Source organism: Hippopotamus amphibius, chromosome 2 (genome assembly GCF_030028045.1).
Source record: "Hippopotamus amphibius kiboko isolate mHipAmp2 chromosome 2, mHipAmp2.hap2, whole genome shotgun sequence".
In the NCBI taxonomy this organism is placed as follows: domain Eukaryota; kingdom Metazoa; phylum Chordata; class Mammalia; order Artiodactyla; family Hippopotamidae; genus Hippopotamus; species Hippopotamus amphibius.
The window spans coordinates 172,321,561-172,340,000 of NC_080187.1; the positions used below are offsets into that span (position 1 = coordinate 172,321,561).

General features: G+C 46.6%; 1 protein-coding gene across 4 annotated transcripts; it reads right to left on the minus strand.

The window, feature by feature from the left end:
- Nucleotides 1–912: 912 nt before the first annotated feature.
- On the minus strand, nt 913–16,321 carry LOC130844860 (bcl-2-like protein 2). Of its 4 annotated transcripts, XM_057721139.1 has the most exons (7): nt 4,396–6,832; nt 3,925–4,039; nt 3,150–3,217; nt 2,758–2,864; nt 2,209–2,296; nt 1,971–2,122; nt 913–1,039 (listed from the first exon to the last, which is right to left on the minus strand). In XM_057721139.1, the coding sequence occupies exons 1-7, from the start codon at nt 4,744–4,746 to the stop codon at nt 1,000–1,002; spliced, it is 921 nt and encodes a 306-aa protein (XP_057577122.1). In that variant the 5' UTR covers nt 4,747–6,832; the 3' UTR covers nt 913–999. The 4 variants fall into 4 exon arrangements, with proteins under 4 accessions (XP_057577122.1, XP_057577123.1, XP_057577124.1 ...); XM_057721140.1 differs by lacking the exons at nt 913–1,039; nt 1,971–2,122; nt 2,209–2,296; ... (2 more) ...; nt 3,925–4,039; nt 4,396–6,832 and adding exons at nt 11,392–14,312; nt 14,914–15,353; nt 15,824–15,911; nt 16,211–16,321; XM_057721141.1 differs by lacking the exons at nt 913–1,039; nt 1,971–2,122; nt 2,209–2,296; ... (2 more) ...; nt 3,925–4,039; nt 4,396–6,832 and adding exons at nt 11,392–14,312; nt 14,914–15,353; nt 15,824–15,911; nt 16,190–16,299.
- Between the last annotated feature and the right edge of the window lie 2,119 nt (nt 16,322–18,440).

Sequence of the window (18,440 nt, forward strand, 5' to 3'; positions counted from 1 at the left end):
CTACTCCTTAAGTGGGAACTTCCCCTCTACAACACCAGCACTTCCAGAAAGGAGAATTAACAGCCATCTGGGATTTAAGAGAACAAGACAGATAAATAATCCATACACCCAAAAGGCCAAACATTTTTTATTTTCAAAAACAACTTTATTCATGACACATATTAAAAAAAAAACTCCCACCCCCTGGAAATGAGCTAAAAAAATAAACAAAATCCACCTCCCACCTCCCTGTTCCCACTTCCTCCCATTCCCTCCAAATAAAAGGGAAAAAAAGGCAAAGAAAAACAAAACAAAACAAAAAACTGAAAAACAAAAACACCCCAAAACCCCCCAAAACAAGGTAGTGCATTTCCCCAGGGGGAAGGGGAATTTACACTGGAGCCGCTGGGAGCGGAACGGAGATCTTCCAGCTACAGAAACCTGCAAAGAAAGACACTCAAAACAGAAAAAGAAACACAAAAGGAAACAAAATAGATCACCAGGCAATCTGGAGGGGCAGGGAGCCAGAAAAGAGGGGTGGCGTGGGTAGTAGACCTGGCAGGACAGGAGCAGGCAGGAGGGGACTGTGAAAGTTAGGGAGAAGATGGAGGGAAGGTAACAAGCAGAACAGTTTGGTGTCCTTCCAGAGCCCTGGGTAAAAAAACCCCTCCTACCACCCATGCCCACCTACCCTTGAGCAGCCCCCAAGGGGGTAAAGGGGGACAGGGAAACAGGGGGAGCAGCTTGTGCAGTTGAGACGTGTCCACGGCGAATCCCCAGAGTGAATGAGCAGCCCCCTGCCCCACTCCCTGGGCCTTCCCCTACTTCCCAAAGCAGGTCCCTCCTCAGCAGTTAGTTATGGGATTCTCCCCCCTTCCACAGTATATCTTTTTTTTTTTAAAAATATTTTTTTTCCATCAAGGTCATCTTCTGTTTTTCTTTTTTTTTTTTTTTTTTAATTCTTTTTTTTTTCCTTCTTTCCTCTTTTTTTCCTCTCTTTCCTCCTAATACACACTTTTTTTAGTAAGGGGAATACCATGATGTCGCTCTAGCCCGGCCCCTGGAAGAAAGAAGGAGAGTTAGGTGTTAACATGATCACTAAATAGTTCAGTACAAGCCCCTCCCCGTGGGCCCTCGCCCCAGTGATTGTGAAGGGAAGAGGGGAAAGAAGTCTCCCAAGTCCTAAACCGACCCCCACAATCCCAGAAATAGTGACACACCTGGCAAATGGGAGGGGGTAATTAAATGTTATTACTTCGCCAAACAGTGGCAATAAAGAAGTGCATCCGAGACATAGGGTCAAGAAAAAGGACCCATTGTTGATCCAGTTTTCAGTTCTCCACACTCTTAAAAGCAAGGCCCTCACCAAAATATCCTCCTTAATTCCTGGGAGCAGACAGGTAAGTCTTATGAAAAGTCAAGGTCTATATGCCTAACCTGCCTATTTAAATGTAAAAACATGGTAGTAAAGTAAAGCAACAACAAGGGTGACACACTAGGCCCAGAGAGAAAGTTAACCTTGCAAAAGACTGGCTAGTTAAAGAGTAAATATCTCGATATCCTCCCACGCGGCTGTGGAGGAGGATCAACTAGCCTCTGGTTTTCTTCCAAGGGAGTTTCACCCGTCAACCCCTCCCTAACTCTGGGAAAAGTAGCAAATGTCCAAGCAGTGCTTTGGCTTCTCTGAGGCCCTGTTCTTCCCCCGCCTTCTGTGTAAACACCTTCACTGTCATCAACTCTCAAGGAAAAAAAAGGCTGGGAGAAGAAGCATCTCTCCCATCAGGGTGGAGAGACCCAATTCCTGCTCCAGAAAAAGATGAGACTGGCCTCCTGGCCTGGCCTGCAACTACCTTCCTCACCCTGCACAGGCAGGAGACCAAGTCCCTGGAACCAATGGGAGGGTAGAGGAGGGAGGTTCCTCAGATGAGGAGAGAAGGAAGCATACAGGGTTCATGGGAGGCGGGGGAGAGGAGCAGCCCATCTATCCTGACCTGTAGACGCGACCCCGGGGCCTGCTGTTAAAACCACTGTAGAATCGAGAGCGGGAACTGTTGTAGTTGGTGGTCCGGGCACGGTATCGGGCTCGCGGGAAACCCCGGTCTGTTGTGCTGATGCCTGGTCTGTTGGTTCGTTTTGGGATCACCTGAGAGTGACATGTACAACAGAAAGCCCTAGAGTCAACCTGGAGAGCTTACACAGAACCAGAACAGCAATGGGCATGGGGCTTACCTTGATTTGTCTTCCTCTAAATAAGGACTCATCTAAGGCCAGGGAAGTCCTCACTGACTCTTTGTCTGAGAACTCTATATATGCGAACCTAAAAAGAGTAATTGTCACTTTATCTATCTGAGCTTTCAAATAGCAGCTCATAGGTTAAATCCAACTTGCAGGCATGCTTTGTTTGAGTATAGTGTGTTCATATTTTTAATTACTTGTCCAAAAGAGTTAATGGAAGATTTTAACCAAAATTTGCAGCTACTCTTGGAAAATTATAAAACAGGATACAGAGGGCCAGGATTTCCACAAGGCAGAACAAGGTGGAGCCAAGCAGAAACTGCCTTCTAGTTCATGATCCCACCCACACCCAGCCCCCATCATTGTTATCTGTTGGGCCTCTGAAGACAGTTCTATATGCAATCCCTGATACGTATTAACATTAGCGCCATTATCTTCAAAGATGAAGACCACTTGCTTTAACATCCAATTTACTTACTGCTCAATATAAAATATAATTTATTTTTTAACTATGATTAAAACGAACCCAACTTTCCCACTTACCCTTTGGGATGGCCACTAAATTTATCACAGAGGATAGTAACACGGTTGACTGAACCACAGCCATGAAAGTGTGCTTCCAGCTCTTCTGCTGTTGCACCATAGTCCACCTGTGGGGGGTACATTTCACAGGTAATAGGGCAAACTCCCATCTCAACAGGTACCCTGTCTAGCCACCAAAGGACATCAAATCTAGCTCTCTAAGGAACTAATCTCTTTTCCTTCCAACCCCAGAGCCTCTGCTAATATCCATTACCTTTCACCTCATTCCAACCCTCCCTCCACTCCTTAAAATCCACCACCTATCCTGGAAATGGTTCCTTTCAATAATCCTATTAAATAATCTCCCAAACTAAGCGCACCCCCCAAACCCCAATCAAGGCCCTGGTACATACATTGCCAACATAGATGGAACGGGCATCAGCCTCCATCTTCTCCTCAATGGACATGATCACTGGGCCAGCTTTGAAGAAAAAAGAATCAGAAAAAAAAATGCTTGTTTTCTACTTGGCCAATATATGCACCACCACCACCACCACCACCACCATCAGCAAAAGTAAAGATTTTGGTCTGTTCTGTTCCCTGCTGTATCCATTACCCAGAAAAGTCCAGCATGCAGTAGGTGCTCACTAAATATTTGACAAATTAAGGAATACATTCTTAAAAATCAAAGAAGACATTACAGGAATTCCAGCCTGCTCCCAAATCAAGTCCCTATTGAGTAGCTCTGGTTTAAAAGACTTGAAAAATGTACAAAATTAAGTGAGCTGAGACCGGACATTTCTAGATTAGAGGAAAAGCCCCCTGCAGCTGAGCACTTTCTCTTACAACTCCTAACTAAAGGGCCTCCAACTGAAGGAATGAACTATTGGACTTGAAGGTTAAACACCAGCTGGCAACCTCCACAAAGGGTAGTGGAAGACTAAGAACAAAGAGCAACACATCTGTAACAGGGACAAAGGGAGGCACGAGACTATCCTCACCAAAACACAGGCCCTGTCTCACAAAGGTCAGAGAAACACACAATGGACTATGACTGCAGCAACTGCCCAGTAATTACTCAGACAAGCAGCTCCAAGGTTCCCAGCACCTAATCGCATATAAAACCGTGCTCCCATAACCCTTCCAATCCCAAGACCTGGGCTCGGCGTGCAACCGCCAGTTACTTACCATTGCCTGGAGGTGGACTCATATTCATCTGCTTCTCTACCTCATTCTGTAGCTCCTTTAGCTTCTCAGCTTCTTCCTCCATCTCCCTGACTCGAGCTTTGATCGCTTCCAGCTCCTACAATGAGTGGGGAGGGTATGAAGAGCTTAAGAGGAACAAACGCAGGGGCTCTGCCCGGCTTTGGATCCGCGAGCGGCCCCAGCCATGCTCGGCCATTTCCCTCGCCCCACGCGAGAGTGATGATGAAAAGGAAGGCAAGGTACCTTCTCTAGAACAACACTAGGCACCCATGACGCCCGAATTAACCCGGCCGGGCCCCTCTGGCGGTCGAGGCTGCGTCCCCGGCCCGGCCCCAGCCACGTTATTCCCCGCCCACCCCCACCCCCCGCCCGCCTCCCGCTCGCTCGAGCTGTGGGCCTCCCGTGACCCGGCCGGCCGCTCGCCGGCCTGCTCGCTTGCCCTCCTTCCCTCACCGGGTCCTCAATGGCGCCGTCCCCCGGGTCACCCTCGACCAGTCCAGGCTCCTCCTCCTCCTCCTGGCTGCCGGGGGCTCCGGAGCCAGGCCCGGGGCCCGGAGCTCCCGGGGGGGCGCGGGGCCGGGGCGGCTCCTCTTCGGGCTCGGGCTCCGGCTCGGGCTCTAGCAGCAGCTCCTCAGGCTCCAGTTCCTCAGACTCCAAGCCGTTCCCGTAGTCCCCTGCGCCCCCCGGGGCCCCCTCCCCGGCCTCCCCACCGGCCCCGGGCACAAGATGGCGCCGCCGCCCCGGCCCGGAGCCCCGACCGCCCGCAGCCCCCGCTGCTGCTGCCGCCGCCGCCGCCGCCGCCATCGCCGCTCAGACTGGGGCCCGCCGCCCAGCGATTGGAGAGCTGCGCCGGCCACGCCGAGGATTCATTAGTCAAACGGTCTGCCCGTCACCATGAGCTAGGACTCCATTGGGGAATATTACTTGGCAATCAAACAAGACCCCACCCCTAAGGCGGGGGATTGCGCCAAATTCTCAAATCCCGGTAGGGGAAATGGGTCTGTCAATCAACACACGTCCCACCTCCTCTCAAGTCTTTAGGTAACAATACCTCAAAGCTGTGACGATATTCCTGCTTCTTCCCCGCCTAGGGGCGGGTCCGCGAAGTATGACGCTCGGTGATTGGCCGCTGGCAAGGACCAATCTTCCGATCGCCTCGCCGAAGTGGCCGTCTCAGATGACAATTGGCTCGCGAGATTCGAAGAGCTGACACGCGTTTCGTGACAGGTGAACCTTGCCCCCGAACAGACTGCCGGGCTCCCAGTGAGGGAAACCCGAGGTCACATGACAAGTCTTTAGGAAGCCGCCATCTTGATGCTGCTCGTTGCCAGCTAGTGAGCTCCTGGAAGGCAGAGACTGGAAACTCTGCAGCACTTTCTGGAAACTGGTCTTTTACCAGGGATGCAGCAGAAGATGGGATGTTGCTGAAAACGGAGGGTTCTGAATGGCGCTTTCCAGGAAGGGGCTTCTTTCCCACCGACGTTATTGGCACCACCATCCACCAGGTCTCCCCAAACCAGAAAGAAGGGAGGAATCCTCATTTCATTACTAGTCACGAGCCCTGTGTGTGCTGTCTTCCTGCACAGGCATACTTTCCAAGCATTCTTGTCATGCCCCAGTTTCAGCCTTTTCTTCTCTTGCTCGGACTGTTTGCTGCAGCCCCTTAATGGGTCAGCTTCCAGTGGGTCACCACTCCAATCCACACTGGCCAGGTAAAGTCTCAAAACTCCTTATTGAGGCCTTGGAGACCTCCAGATCAGGCTACTTCATGAATGTTATTTACACACTCTTCATTCCAGTGGGTGTATCTGTACCCGGGTCTGTACCTCTCTACATGCAGCCCCTTTTCAGCCAGACTGCTGCACACACAGTCATCATCACCCCTGCGAATCCTTCCACTAGCCTCCCCTCCTCTCCCATGACAAGCAGGCACACCTCCAATGTGCCCTTAGTCATTTTGTGCTGCCTTTCCTAACTAGAGCTTGTGAGAGTGTGGAGATGAGAGGCTGGATTCTATTTATATTTGTATCTCCACCGTGGGGCAATATGCCTAGCACATAGTAAGTGTCCAAATGAATGTTTGTTGACCAAAAGATACACTGACTGTGGATCTGGGTGCCACCCTTAACCTACAACGCTTTCCCAGACCCTAGACACGCCTTCAGACCCCAGAGGAATTCCACCACACCGTTGCACTGTAAGATACCAATGAGACCTAGCCGTGGAAGTCAGGGTTGCCATAGTTTAGTGATGATCCTACACATTAATTAAAAAGGAAGGAATGGCGGCGCTAAGGTTGCAAGAGAGATAGATGCATCCAGACCAAGCTGTGGTTTGAGAGCCAGATTCACTTGAGCCCAACTAAAAAGTTATTAAAACAACCCGGACAGGATGTGCATTGCTTGGGTAGCCATCTCTTTGAACAAGAGATCCTATTAACAAACCAAAAAGTCAAAAGCTTCACAGTATACCCCACTTTTCCCCTCACCCTCATTTTTTCACACAAATCCTTACCTCAGGAACAGGAGAACTTGGAGGAGAGTCACGGTTGCTTAAAATTTCACTGAAAATTACTTCATCAGCCATCTCAGCCTCAGTGGTCTGGGAGAACTAAGTTGAGCACCGAAGACAAGCTCTGAAAGATTGTGAGTTTGCTGGAAGAAAAATCTTTTGTGCTGATTTTAACCAAATCAAGACTTGCATGTTTATTGGTACCTAATTTAAACTAAGAAAACCAATTACGGGAAATGTGACTTTGAAAATAATGCCTTTGAACCCCAGTTTTGTTGAGCACTTGATTTTTTAACAGGCACTATCCTTGACCCCTTGCTACATTATCTCATTGAATTTTCATAACATTATGAAGTAAATAGTCTGGAAACCATAACCTTTTTTAGGGATGAGGAAAGAATGAAGTAACTTGCCCAAGTCATAGAGCTAATTAGGAGTGAGCAGGGAATCCAAAACCAGATTTCAAAGCTCAGATCAAAATTACTATAAGGTCTGTTTTAATACACAAAGATAACATTACCTACGATGCTGAAGTTGGAAAGACTAAATTCCAATAATAGACAAATGTGTAGGCAAACTATAATTACATCACAGGATTATTATGCACCTATTTTTATTTTTACCTTTTTTATGCACTTAATTTTTAAAAAAACGTTTACACATAGTGTGTGATAACTTGCAAAAATAATTTTTGTTAGGCCAAAGAAGTAGAATGTAAACTTGTATATAAAGTATGATTAAAAATATGTATATCTGATTTTTTAAAAAAACAACTTGGGCATTGGAGAAATAAAGGAATAAGAACCAGTACAATCTTTTCTTTGGCACTATGCAACAAAAGTTTTTAAAATGTTGAGATTCCAAATCCAGTAATTGTATTTCTTATAATCTGTTCTCAAGAAATAATCTAAAACCTAGATAAACATTTGAGAATAAAGATGTTCATCAAATTGAAAAAAAAAGTAAACAACTTGATTGTCCAAGTGGGCACTTTTCAGGAAAATTATTATACACACATATATGTAACTTTATATACAGACACACATTATGTCTTTGAAACATTTTTAATGACAAGGAAAATGCTTGCAATATAATGCTAAGCAGAATTGTAGTGTACAAAATTGTATATACAGTATGATCATAAAATATAAGCACAGACAACAGATGAAAAAGAAATACACCAAAATGTTAATAGTGATTCTCTCTGGGTAGTAAGATTATGATTGATCTTCTTTATAATTTTCTGTTCTATGATTTTTTGCACAATATCATATATTACTTAAAATTTTAAAAAACACACCAGCTTCCAATCTTACTCTAATAAGCATGATTACTTTTACAAACACATTTTAAAAAGACATTTGAATGGTGATCTATACTTCCCTATTAGACTATGAACTGTAAAAGGCAGGGACACCTTCTTAATTATGTTTGTATTGCCCTTGGCTATCACTGTACGCTCAGTAAATGTTAACTGAAATGGATGATCTTCTGTAATAATCGTAGATCCTGCCTGTTGTTGATGCATAGAGAACATCAAAGAGATAAGTTTTCCTCTGAGAATGTTTTTTTTGAACCCATTATAAGTATAGTTTTCCTTCAGTAATAACCTATCAATGGAGTTTTGGAAAAACTGAAAACTCAGTGAGGTTGTGCCCTAGAAGAAGGAAAAATGTGTTAACAACATAATGGTCAGTGGAGTTGAGAAAAGGAGAATTAAATCAGTAAAGATGGATAAGGGCATGTCCACTTCTGTCGAGGAGGGAAAAGTTTTCTCACTAAACATATAAATACTTGGCTCCCTAATAGTTTCATCCCTATTTTTAACTCCTGCTTTGAAAGTTTTACCCTTACTGGCTGCAATAATTCCCTCTAATCTAGAAGTACATTGTTTAATATGGTAGCCACTCGTCACACATGGCTATTAACACTTGAAATGTGAATGGTCTGAATTGAGATGTGCTGAAATGTCAGATATACATTGAATTTCAAAGACTCAGGATGAAAAAGAGACTGTAAAATAACAGTTCAATATTAATTACAGGTTGAAATTAGAGTAGTCTTTATATACTGGGTTTGGAAAAAATACTATTAAAATTAGTTTTACCTGTTTCTTTTTGCTTTTTTTAATGAGGCTGCTAGAAAATGTAAAACTACATATATGATTTGGATTATATTTCTTTTTTTTTTTTTAGCTTTTTAAAAAAATTTTTACTGGAGTATAGTTGCTTTACATGGCTTGTATTGTATTTCTGTTGGACAGTGTTGATACAGAACCTTGGAGCAATGATCGTTTACTTACCTCTGTTTTGGAGCCAACTCCAGTTATTTTCTAATGCAAAGTCTGGCTTAGCCTACCTTAACTCCATAGGTCCAAACTTGCATGGAAGTGGGGTGGCCATTTAAGTGAGAAGGAGCCTCTGTTGGGCTGCTTAATTTCCATTCTGCTTGGTTAACTTTTAGAAAACTTTGTACCAGAAAACCTTGTTTTAATATACTGTACTAGAAATATATGTTCCTTATCAAAAAATCCAAAAATACTGACAGCAAAAAGAAAAAATAAAATCACCCATAAAATCCACCACCCAGAGATAATCACTAATGATATTTTGGCATATATCCTTCCTGAAACTTCCAATACACAAATAGAGGAATGTATACGTGTGTGTATATACATTTTTTTTCAGCAAAGTGGGATCATACCATATACATTGTTTTCTAATGTGTTTTCTTTTTTACCTGATAACAGAAACATTTTTCCATGTCAATAAAAATATTTTTCAAATTTCATTTTTCCTGACTTTCCTCAGAAGTTAGCTTAGAAATGAGGCCTTCCCTGGTCACTCTATTTAACACTGAAACCTATACGTACACATTCCCAATCCTGCCCTAATGAATTATTTTTCTCCACAGCATTTGTCACCTAACATAAATGTTATGTTATAACATTAACATAAATGTTCATGAATGTTGTGAAATTTATTCATTTGTGTAGGTAGGTAGTTATTTAGCTTTTTATTTGTTTCCATTACTAGAATATAAGTAACGCGAAGGCAGAAATTTGTGCCTATTTGTTCCCTTCTCTACCTCAGTGCCTAGAAGTGTGCTCAGCACACAGAAGATGCTTGAATATTTGCTGAATGAATGAATGATTGAATGAATAAAAGACTACATAGCATTCCATAATATGTTTTCTGGTTGATTTTTAAAATATTGTTAACTTATTTATACCTCACCTGAATCCACATTTAAGGCAGCTTCTAAAATTTTCAAAGGATCTGCTCTCAACTAATAACACAGAATATCTATAATCCATATATTTGCTAGAAAGTGTAAATGTTGCCCACTTTTTATCAAAAGTATCATTTGGAGAAATAACATTCACAGAGAACTGTCTGAAGAGTAAACAGTCAATCTGTCCATTTAGATAGCCTGAAATTTAGCCCTATTTTAAACTATGGCATCACAGAGCATATCTGGGCTAAATTGTGACTACCCCGATAGAACAAGCTTAGGACCTACTGAATCCCCATTTGGTGTTTCTACAAGAAATGGTAATATAAGACTCTACATCATATCTGCTGTCAGGTGTTATAGAGGGTGGTGTCCACTCTGTCACTTAGTGTCTCCTCAGAAGAACCACAAAACTTTTTGCCTACCTTGAGGACCTGAAAGGATTTATAAATCCTAAGAGCGACGTGAATCTCAGTGTGTTTTCCAATTTTCTTCAGCTGCCAAGAAGCTCAGGGCTGAATTCATAGCCTATCTTTAGTATTTGGGAATACTGCTTATAGAATGCTTTTCTGTGTTAATTTTCCTTTTGCTGTCATTTTATTGTAATATTTCAGTTTTCCCTTTACCCTTACTTTAAAAATCTATATTTTCATATTGTTTTGTCTTTTGCATATTATAGTAAGATGTTGGCAGTGCTTTTTGGAATTAGGCAACTATAAATCAATCAAACTGCAGTAGGGATAAATGCACTATCATAGCCTGATGATATTAACTATTAAGAGCATCTAATTCCCTTTTCCCTAGAGCCGTGTTTGCCAAGCCACTCTCAGATTTTAATATGGCTTGTCCTGTAGATTTTTCTATATAAAGAGAACAGAAATGCAACACTGGATTCCTCTCAGCAGTGTATTTCTCACTACAATTTAACACATAAAACCAAATAACCATTTTATTGCATTTGATTATAGAAAGACTAGAAACTCCCACTTGTAATTTAAAATTAAGATCACTGCTCCTGTCAGACATGATTTTGCTGTGGTTTTAGACTAGAAGTACAGAGGGGTGGGATGAACAGTTGCTATAGATCCCATCCAGTTTAGCAGTTTGCATTAAAATGGCTGAAACCAAATGTCTCAGGGGACCAGGAAAGTAAGCAAGGCTCCATTTTCGCCAGACTTATTTTAAGTCTGAAGTATACAGCAGGATACTGAGGAGAAATGCTCATCATCACATACTTCCGATTAGAGGCTGGGGACTTGATTACATCATAAAGATTTTCGGTAGGCTTTGTTTTGTTTTGGGTTTTGTTGTGACCATCCCAAAGTACCATATACACACACCCTCTCAAGGCTTGGGTTGGCACAGATGGAGTTCTTGGCTTGGGGCATTTGGCTGGGAAGTGGGGATGGGCAAACAACTCTGATTTTCCTTTTTTTTTTTTTTTTTTGGCTGCACGACACAGCTTGAGGGATCTTAGATCCCCAACCAGGGATCAAACCCAGGCCCTCAGCAGTGAAAGCGCCTGGAGTCCTAACCACTGGACCACCAGGGAATTCCCTCTTTTTTTTTTTTTAATCTCAATACTTTCCCAAATCCCTATTAATCTAATTCTTGGACTTAACAAGGTCATGATGAAATGATAAGATCAAGAAATGTCCTGACCCCAGGCTATACCATATAGAAGTCACAAACCCTGCTCAGTCCTTCTCATTAAACTTCTGGGCTTTATTTATTTTTTTAATACGACCATTACATATTACACAAAAATAAAAGTCAAATGAACTTGGTATTTATAAATTATTAAATAAAAATACAGGAATATATATTTATATTTATAGAGCTTTTTCTTTTCTTCTAAACTAACCAAATCTGTTCTCTCGCTGCTTTATGATTTTAAAAAAGTAAAATAGTGTATGCCCTAGAATAAGTGGGGAGTGGGATTAATAAGTGCAGAACCTAGTTGCCCTACTTCTGCTCCTTCCTTGGCCTAAGCAATGTCCCTATTTTTCCCTTTGGGCTCTGGAGAGCAAGAAACACCCTCTCCACCTATTTAATCTCTGAAAAATGGCAATAAGATTTATTTCCCTTATTTTTAAAAAAATGAAATGGAATTAAAGATTGGGAGCCATACTTAGCCTTCTTGGCCAAGAGCTAATCCCAAGGAACTTTATGGCTCTAGAAGAGAGTCGCTAGTTTTCCCTGACAGAAGAGTCTCTGGGGTTTCCATTCCCCCTCAAGCTCAGAAGGGCAGGACAGGTCAAAACTGCCCTCTGTAGTCCCGTCCAAGCTATGCTTCTGGGGATCCAGATCAAGCCCTTTACCCTTTCAGAAAACAGCCTCTCCTTCCATGCAGGTGTGAAGGCCTCAGAGCAGGGCTTTTTGGTAACCTGACCACGGTCCCTGCTACCCCTGTTTGCTAAAGGCCCCCAGGAAAGCTACCAGGGCTAGGAGTCCTGTGGTAGAGGGTAGGGGGAAGAGTCTGCCCCAAACCTGGGGGAGCACAGGCTCCAATTTGGAGCTGATGGTCTAGTCAGTGGTTTTCCAACTTATTTTTCAGCAGCAAACCCCTTAATGCAAATAAAATCTTACCCTGAACCCCGATATGTAAGACAGCTACAGGGGAGCTGTTCTGTTTGAGGGCAAGTTGCCTAGCCTGCTCAGCATCCCCGCTTCATCTCCCCCAAGGACTCCTGAGGCAACCCCTAGGAAACTTCGGGGCTCTGCCAAGCAGTTGGAAAACCACTGGCCTAGTTTGTCCTGAGCAAGTCAGAGACCCCCCACCCCAACTGCCTGCCACAGACCGGCTCTGAGTGCCTGGTACCAGCATACTCACAACAGACCGAGTGGCCCATGCAGTCCACCATCTCCCCTATAAATACCATTAAAAAGTGCAGCCCTCTCTCAAAAGCAAAAGTCTGAGCTAAACACCTGAGGCCAATTTTGGTCCCACATTCTAGTGAATACAACTATGTTGCCACATTCTGGGACCAAGTGAAAATCTCCAAGAGTCAACCATGGTCTAGCTAAGCTGGTCAGTGCTCAGGGTCAAGGGCAGGGTTCTAGAGCACTGCGTCAGAAGAAGTCAGCATTGGAGAGCAGCAATTTTAGCACCTTGGAAAGTGCAGCAGTGAGGTCTGGCTCAGGGCATGCATCTGGAGTGAAATCATGTCTTCCTCAAAAGAAAAAGCTGTCATCTGAATCTGTTCTAGAGGACTGTGAGCTCTAAAGTTAACATCCTCAGACTCTGAGGTCCAGACAAGTAAAACCCATGCAAATAGCGTGGCTTCCAAGAAAATATCAATGCTTCTAGGTCATGGGAGGTACTCTGGAACCCAGACACCTAGCCCTTAATAAAGCAGCACCAAAGCCCACCACGTGGAACAGGCCAGTCACAGAGTACACGTCACGCTCACACTCATGGGATTCAGAGCTGGAATGTTCCTCTCAAGGCATCAGCAGTCTCTCCGAGACACAGTGCAGGACCCAGACTGTATTCCAGATCTGCACTTACGTCCACACACTCAAAAGGAAAATTAGTAAGAACCCCAATTTAGAGTTTAAGTTTGGGTACAGAAGGTCCCAGAGATAGGGAGCACTGGAGGCACCTTTGTGCCCCAGTGGGAGAGGAGGGCAGCGGGCAGCTCCAGCTCCTGAAGCCTCCACCCACCGCAGGCTCCGCAGCCCTGGCCTTTCTGTCAGAGCCCAGGAGGCAGCAGCAAGTGCGCGCGATGCACAAGGAAGGGGACAGTGAAGGAACAAGGCCAGCTACAGGACTGCTCTTCGCTCCAAAGCCCTGCTGACGGCTTTCTGCAGGAAAGGGGCCAGAGCCCTCAGTCTGGATACAGTGTTTCTCCCTCAGCCTTGAGGCAGCAGGACAAGGGCAGGCGGGAGGGGAGGCTGGGAGGAAGGACAGAGAGCTGCCCCTTGTTCTCACCACTGCAAGAGGGAATGTTTTCTCCTCGACGAATCCCACTGCCACCAGATTAGACAAGCAGCCCAGCATGCACACGAGCACCCGTGCACATGCACACGTGTGTCCCAGCAGCCCACAGTCACAGTCACCTCTCCCTATCCCCAGAGGACCCTAAGCTCCCGTTCCAAAGGGACGTGCCTTCTGTGTTTGCCCCAAATCTCACTTATTCAATGGAGGTGCCAACCCCTTCTGCAAGTCCACCTTTCCTCAGGGCTGCAAATCAAGCTCTAGGTAGAGTTCCCTGTGCCTACACCTATAGGCATGATCCCACCCACCTCCCCCCAACCCTGTAATGACTCCATCTCCTGACTTTCCCAGTACATTCCGCAGTGTCTCCAGCTCTCTCTCTCGGCCTCCTGCCTGGCACACTCAGCTCCCTCACACACTACCTTGCCCCATCTCATCCCCGTCCCATGCCCATCCATTCCCCCGCTTCTCCCAAGGGCACTCCTCTGCTCTGTTCCTGCTCTCCTGTCCCCCAGCCACACCTCGCCCCACCTTCTCACTTGCTAGCGAAAAAGGCCCCTACAGTTACCAGGGCCCCCAGTGCCACGGCCCCTGTCAGCACTGTCCTCACTGAGGCCCAGTTCCCCTCCCGCAGACGCCGCGCCTCCTCCAGGGCCCCGTCCCCGTATAGAGCTGTGAACTCCGCCTGCGGGAGAGAAGGGAAGTAGGAGAGAAAGAAGGAGAAAGGGATATCAGGAGAGGAAAGAGTGGAGAAAAGAGGAGAGGAAGAGTTCCAGTTCCATCCACTGCAAGCACTACCCCACCCCCAGCTCCTCTCTGGCCAAAGCTCTACTGGCCACCAGCCCCTCTGACCCGCATGAGCGCCTGGCTAATTTGCCCTTCTCTACCTCAAGTGAATCCCATCCTTGCCCTAGCTAAAAATTCTGCTCAGAACTGTCATCCTTTGCCAAGGCTTGCCTGACCACCACCCATCCCTGACCTGCTCCCCCAACCATGTACTCAGGTGTAAAAAATTCCTGATGGCTGGATGCTGTTTCTCTGCAGGCACTACCTGGCTCCTGTGTATTCTGTCCTCTGCTTTAGCCCCTAAGCCCACCCAGCGATGACTGCATGGCAGCCCTGGAGTGCAGAGCCCAGTGATGCCCATAGCGAGGGCCCCTGATTCCACCCAAAGAGGGAGACTCAGGCCCCACACCTCATTCCCAGCTCCAGCCAGAGCCCCCGTCTCCCCCCTGGAGACCAGCTTTTCGGAGGCATACTCAGAGAGCAGTCGAGAAGCTTCTTACCCAGCCCCCGCTGCTGTGGATCCAGTCGGCCAGCCGCGTCTCCAGGTAGGCCACCATCCACTCCTGCACTTGTCCCACAAGTGGCTCCATCTCCTTGTTGACGCTCTCAGCACACAGCGCGGCTCCAAAGACAAAGAAAGCCACAAGGCGGCCCCAGTTGGGGCCCCCTTGGAAGAGTTCATCAGAGACCTGGGTGAAGCGCTGCTGGGCCGAGCCCGGGGTCACATGCAGCTGAGCTGCCAGATCAGAGAAGGTGCGCCGGAAGCGGGTCTCGAACTCATCTCCAGCTGCCCGCATGGCTTGGTGCAGCGGGTCAGCTGCTGGGCCCTCCCCAGGGCCAGCTCCACACACATAACCCTTCTGCCTCAGCTTATAGCCTACAAAGTCTGCCACTAGAGCCCGTGTGTCTGGGGCCGAGGCTGGGGTCGCCATCCGGGCAGCTGTAGGAGTCAAACACAAAAGACTGGCATGAATATATGGTCAGAGACTCAGAAGGAGGCATTTCAGGTTTGGCCAGCCCAGGAGACAGGGAGGGAGGTGAGGGGAACTCTCAGAAACCACTGGGCCGGGAGGGGTAAGACCGAGGAAATTAGGCCATGGTGCGGGGCCAGGGCGTGAGGGGCTGGCCCTTAAATTTGTAATATGCCAAATTAAATGTAAAACAAGTAAATTTCATCTAAAATACTTTAGATTTTTTCCATAACAAGATAAAAACAGTTCTATGGCACCCCTACACCCCCCCTCCCCCCCAGTACACACCTTTTTGGCTAGAGGAAGGGGCTCAGGGTCTCCCCAGAGGCAAGATGTGAAGATGCTGGCAGAGGCACAAGATGGGGGAGGAGACAGAGGCTGAAGGGAAAGGGGGAGAGGCAAAGGGTTGCCCGGGACAGAGAAGGCAGGGGACACTCACCTAGCCTGGATGGCAGCTCTTAGGACCCAGCGCTGGTGGCAAGGAGCCCCCAGCTGGGGCCTTTCATCCTCCTGCCCAGCGTGGAGCCCTGGGAAGGGGAGGGGGAGATCAGAGCTAGGTGGGGAAGACCAGGGATCAGGGTCTGGGCAGAGAAGGGCTGGGGTTGCAGCTCCCGGGACCAGGCCCCTGCCCTCAACGCTCTACCAGCTGTGTGTCCGTATCCATGTTTAATGACTGTCCTCCCGGGAGACCCAGGGCCAAGGGCTTCCTGCCGACACCATCTCTCCTCCCGGCTCCCCCCAGTGCAGCCCAAAGGCCCAGATCCTCCCTCACCCCCACCCTCAGCCAGTCTCCAACCCCGCCTGCCTGCCAGGTTAGGGATCTCACGGGTCAGGCCGCTGCCGGGATCCGGCCGTTTCCTGGTGCAGGAGCTGGGAGGGAGGGAGAGAGGGAGGAAGGGAGGGAAGGAAGGAGGGAGGAGAAAGGGGGGGGCGGGAGGGAGGAGAAAGGGGGGGGCGGGAGGGAGGGCCCGGCGCCGGGTGATGATGGGACCCAGAGATGCGTCCAGAGAGAGGGGCGGGGCTGGGACGCAGGCTTGGGAAAGGCCACAACTCAGGAAGAGAGAGGGCCGCTGGAGGCCAGGAAGAGCAGGGCCCGGAGGGCATCGAGGGCCGGGCAGGGCTCCTGAGCCTGAAGGCTACCCAGAGAAGCTGGCTGAGCCTCAGGAAACCTTGGAGCAAATTCAGCATTTCCAGAAGGTCTCTGATGTTCCAGGCAATTGTTGAAATTTTCCAGCCCTGGAGTGGGTGCCCAGAAAAGAGGAGCAGGTCCCACCCCGGTGGGAACTGCCTGCCAGGTGCCTCACCCTGTGGAACTGGCAGACGTGACGCAGACACCAAAGACTTCACTTCCTCTTTTCTCCAGGACCTTTAACCCAGTGGTCTGTAAGTGAGCTGGGGATTTAGCCAAGCATCAGGGAGTGAGGACTTCGATCGCAAGCAGTTTCTGCAGGTAACTTTTCTTCATCTTCTTTGTTCTTTTTCCTTTCATTCTTTCTTTCTTTCTTTTTTTTTTTTTTGGTAATCAGATTGGTTTTCAATTCTTTCTAGCCAACACATGAACTTATTCTTATTATGAAAAAGTCAATAACATAGACGTGTAGAGAAAAAAATACAAGTCCTCAATCTCCCTCCCTCTGCCCTTCCCACAATTCCACCTTCCTTCCTGGAGGTTGCCAATGTCAAGGCTGACATTTATCCTTTCAGATTATACACACACACACACACACACACACACACACACACACACACACACACACACAATGTCTATTATTTATAAAAGGCAGCATGTTTACACCGGGCCTGAAGCCGTCTGACCACAGCTGATCCACACGAGGGCACCCTCAGGCATTCTGACTGGAGCCCACCGGCTCTTGCAGCTGGCACTTCCTCCTGCTCCATTTGGAGGGCTCCCCAACCAAAGGCCGAAAGAAGTAGCCCAATTCTGCTTCCCTTTGCTTCTACCTCCAGACCAAGCCTTAGTATTCCTATCTGCCTCTATGGTAGCTAGAGAAGAAAGGCCTCTTCTGTAACGATGGTAATGACTTACACATTTGGAAGACATTAGGTACTAAGTGCTTTCTTTATACACTTGATATTTTGTCTTCACACCAATCCTTACTGTTGTGTTATTCTCATTCTATAGATGAGGAAAGTGAGGCCTGGAGAGGTTAAGTAATTTGTTCAAAGCCACATACTGAGAAGATAGGCCTCAACCTAATTCTGATTTGAAAGTTTGTCTTAACTTTAACACTGTATCGCTTCAAGGTCCCTCTCAGAAGCAAAGAGGGCCTTTGCTTCAAAGGATTATCTGAAGGATTACCTCTTTCAGGTAATCAATGTTGTTATCATGCCATTTACAAGGCCAAACTGAATCCATACCATTTACAAACCCAAACTCAGTTCTCCCCAGTATTCTGAACATACCACCTACTCCACTCCTTTATGACTGTATCCTTTCAACCATCCTCATTTCTTCTTTGCTCTTGGGCTGATCATTCCAGCTGCCACCACCAAGGTTGCCTCCTTTTATAGAGAACAATCTAGCCTAGTCCTTCATTTGTAGTCCTAATTTCTTCTAAGACATTTACTTGAAATAAAAACACTTTTAAGTCTCAGGATCTGAATAAATGTGTCTGCCCGCCCATTTATTTATAAGCTCAGTGAGAGCAGGCATTGCATTTTATTCACTTTCATGTCCTCATGGCCTAATAGACCCTCAGCAAATGTTGATTGAAGAAATCAGTCAATGCCTCTGGCCAGTTACTGAGCAGTCCCAGTCCGATGTTTGATAATCCACTGCAGTGGCTGTTTAAGAAACAAAGACTGATGGACCAACACAAAAAACACGAGGTCCAAAGCTGTGTACCTCAAGGATCTTCTCAGACCAACACTACAGAGCCAAGGAATGGCAGCTCAAACAGTAGACAAGGCAACAGAGCTTTTCCCAGAAAACCTCGGGCCACATAGGCTGACGTTGAACCTTACCTATTCCATCAATGACATATTTTACCAGAGCAAGGAAGACAGTTTTAAACTCCTTGACTGTAACACAAATT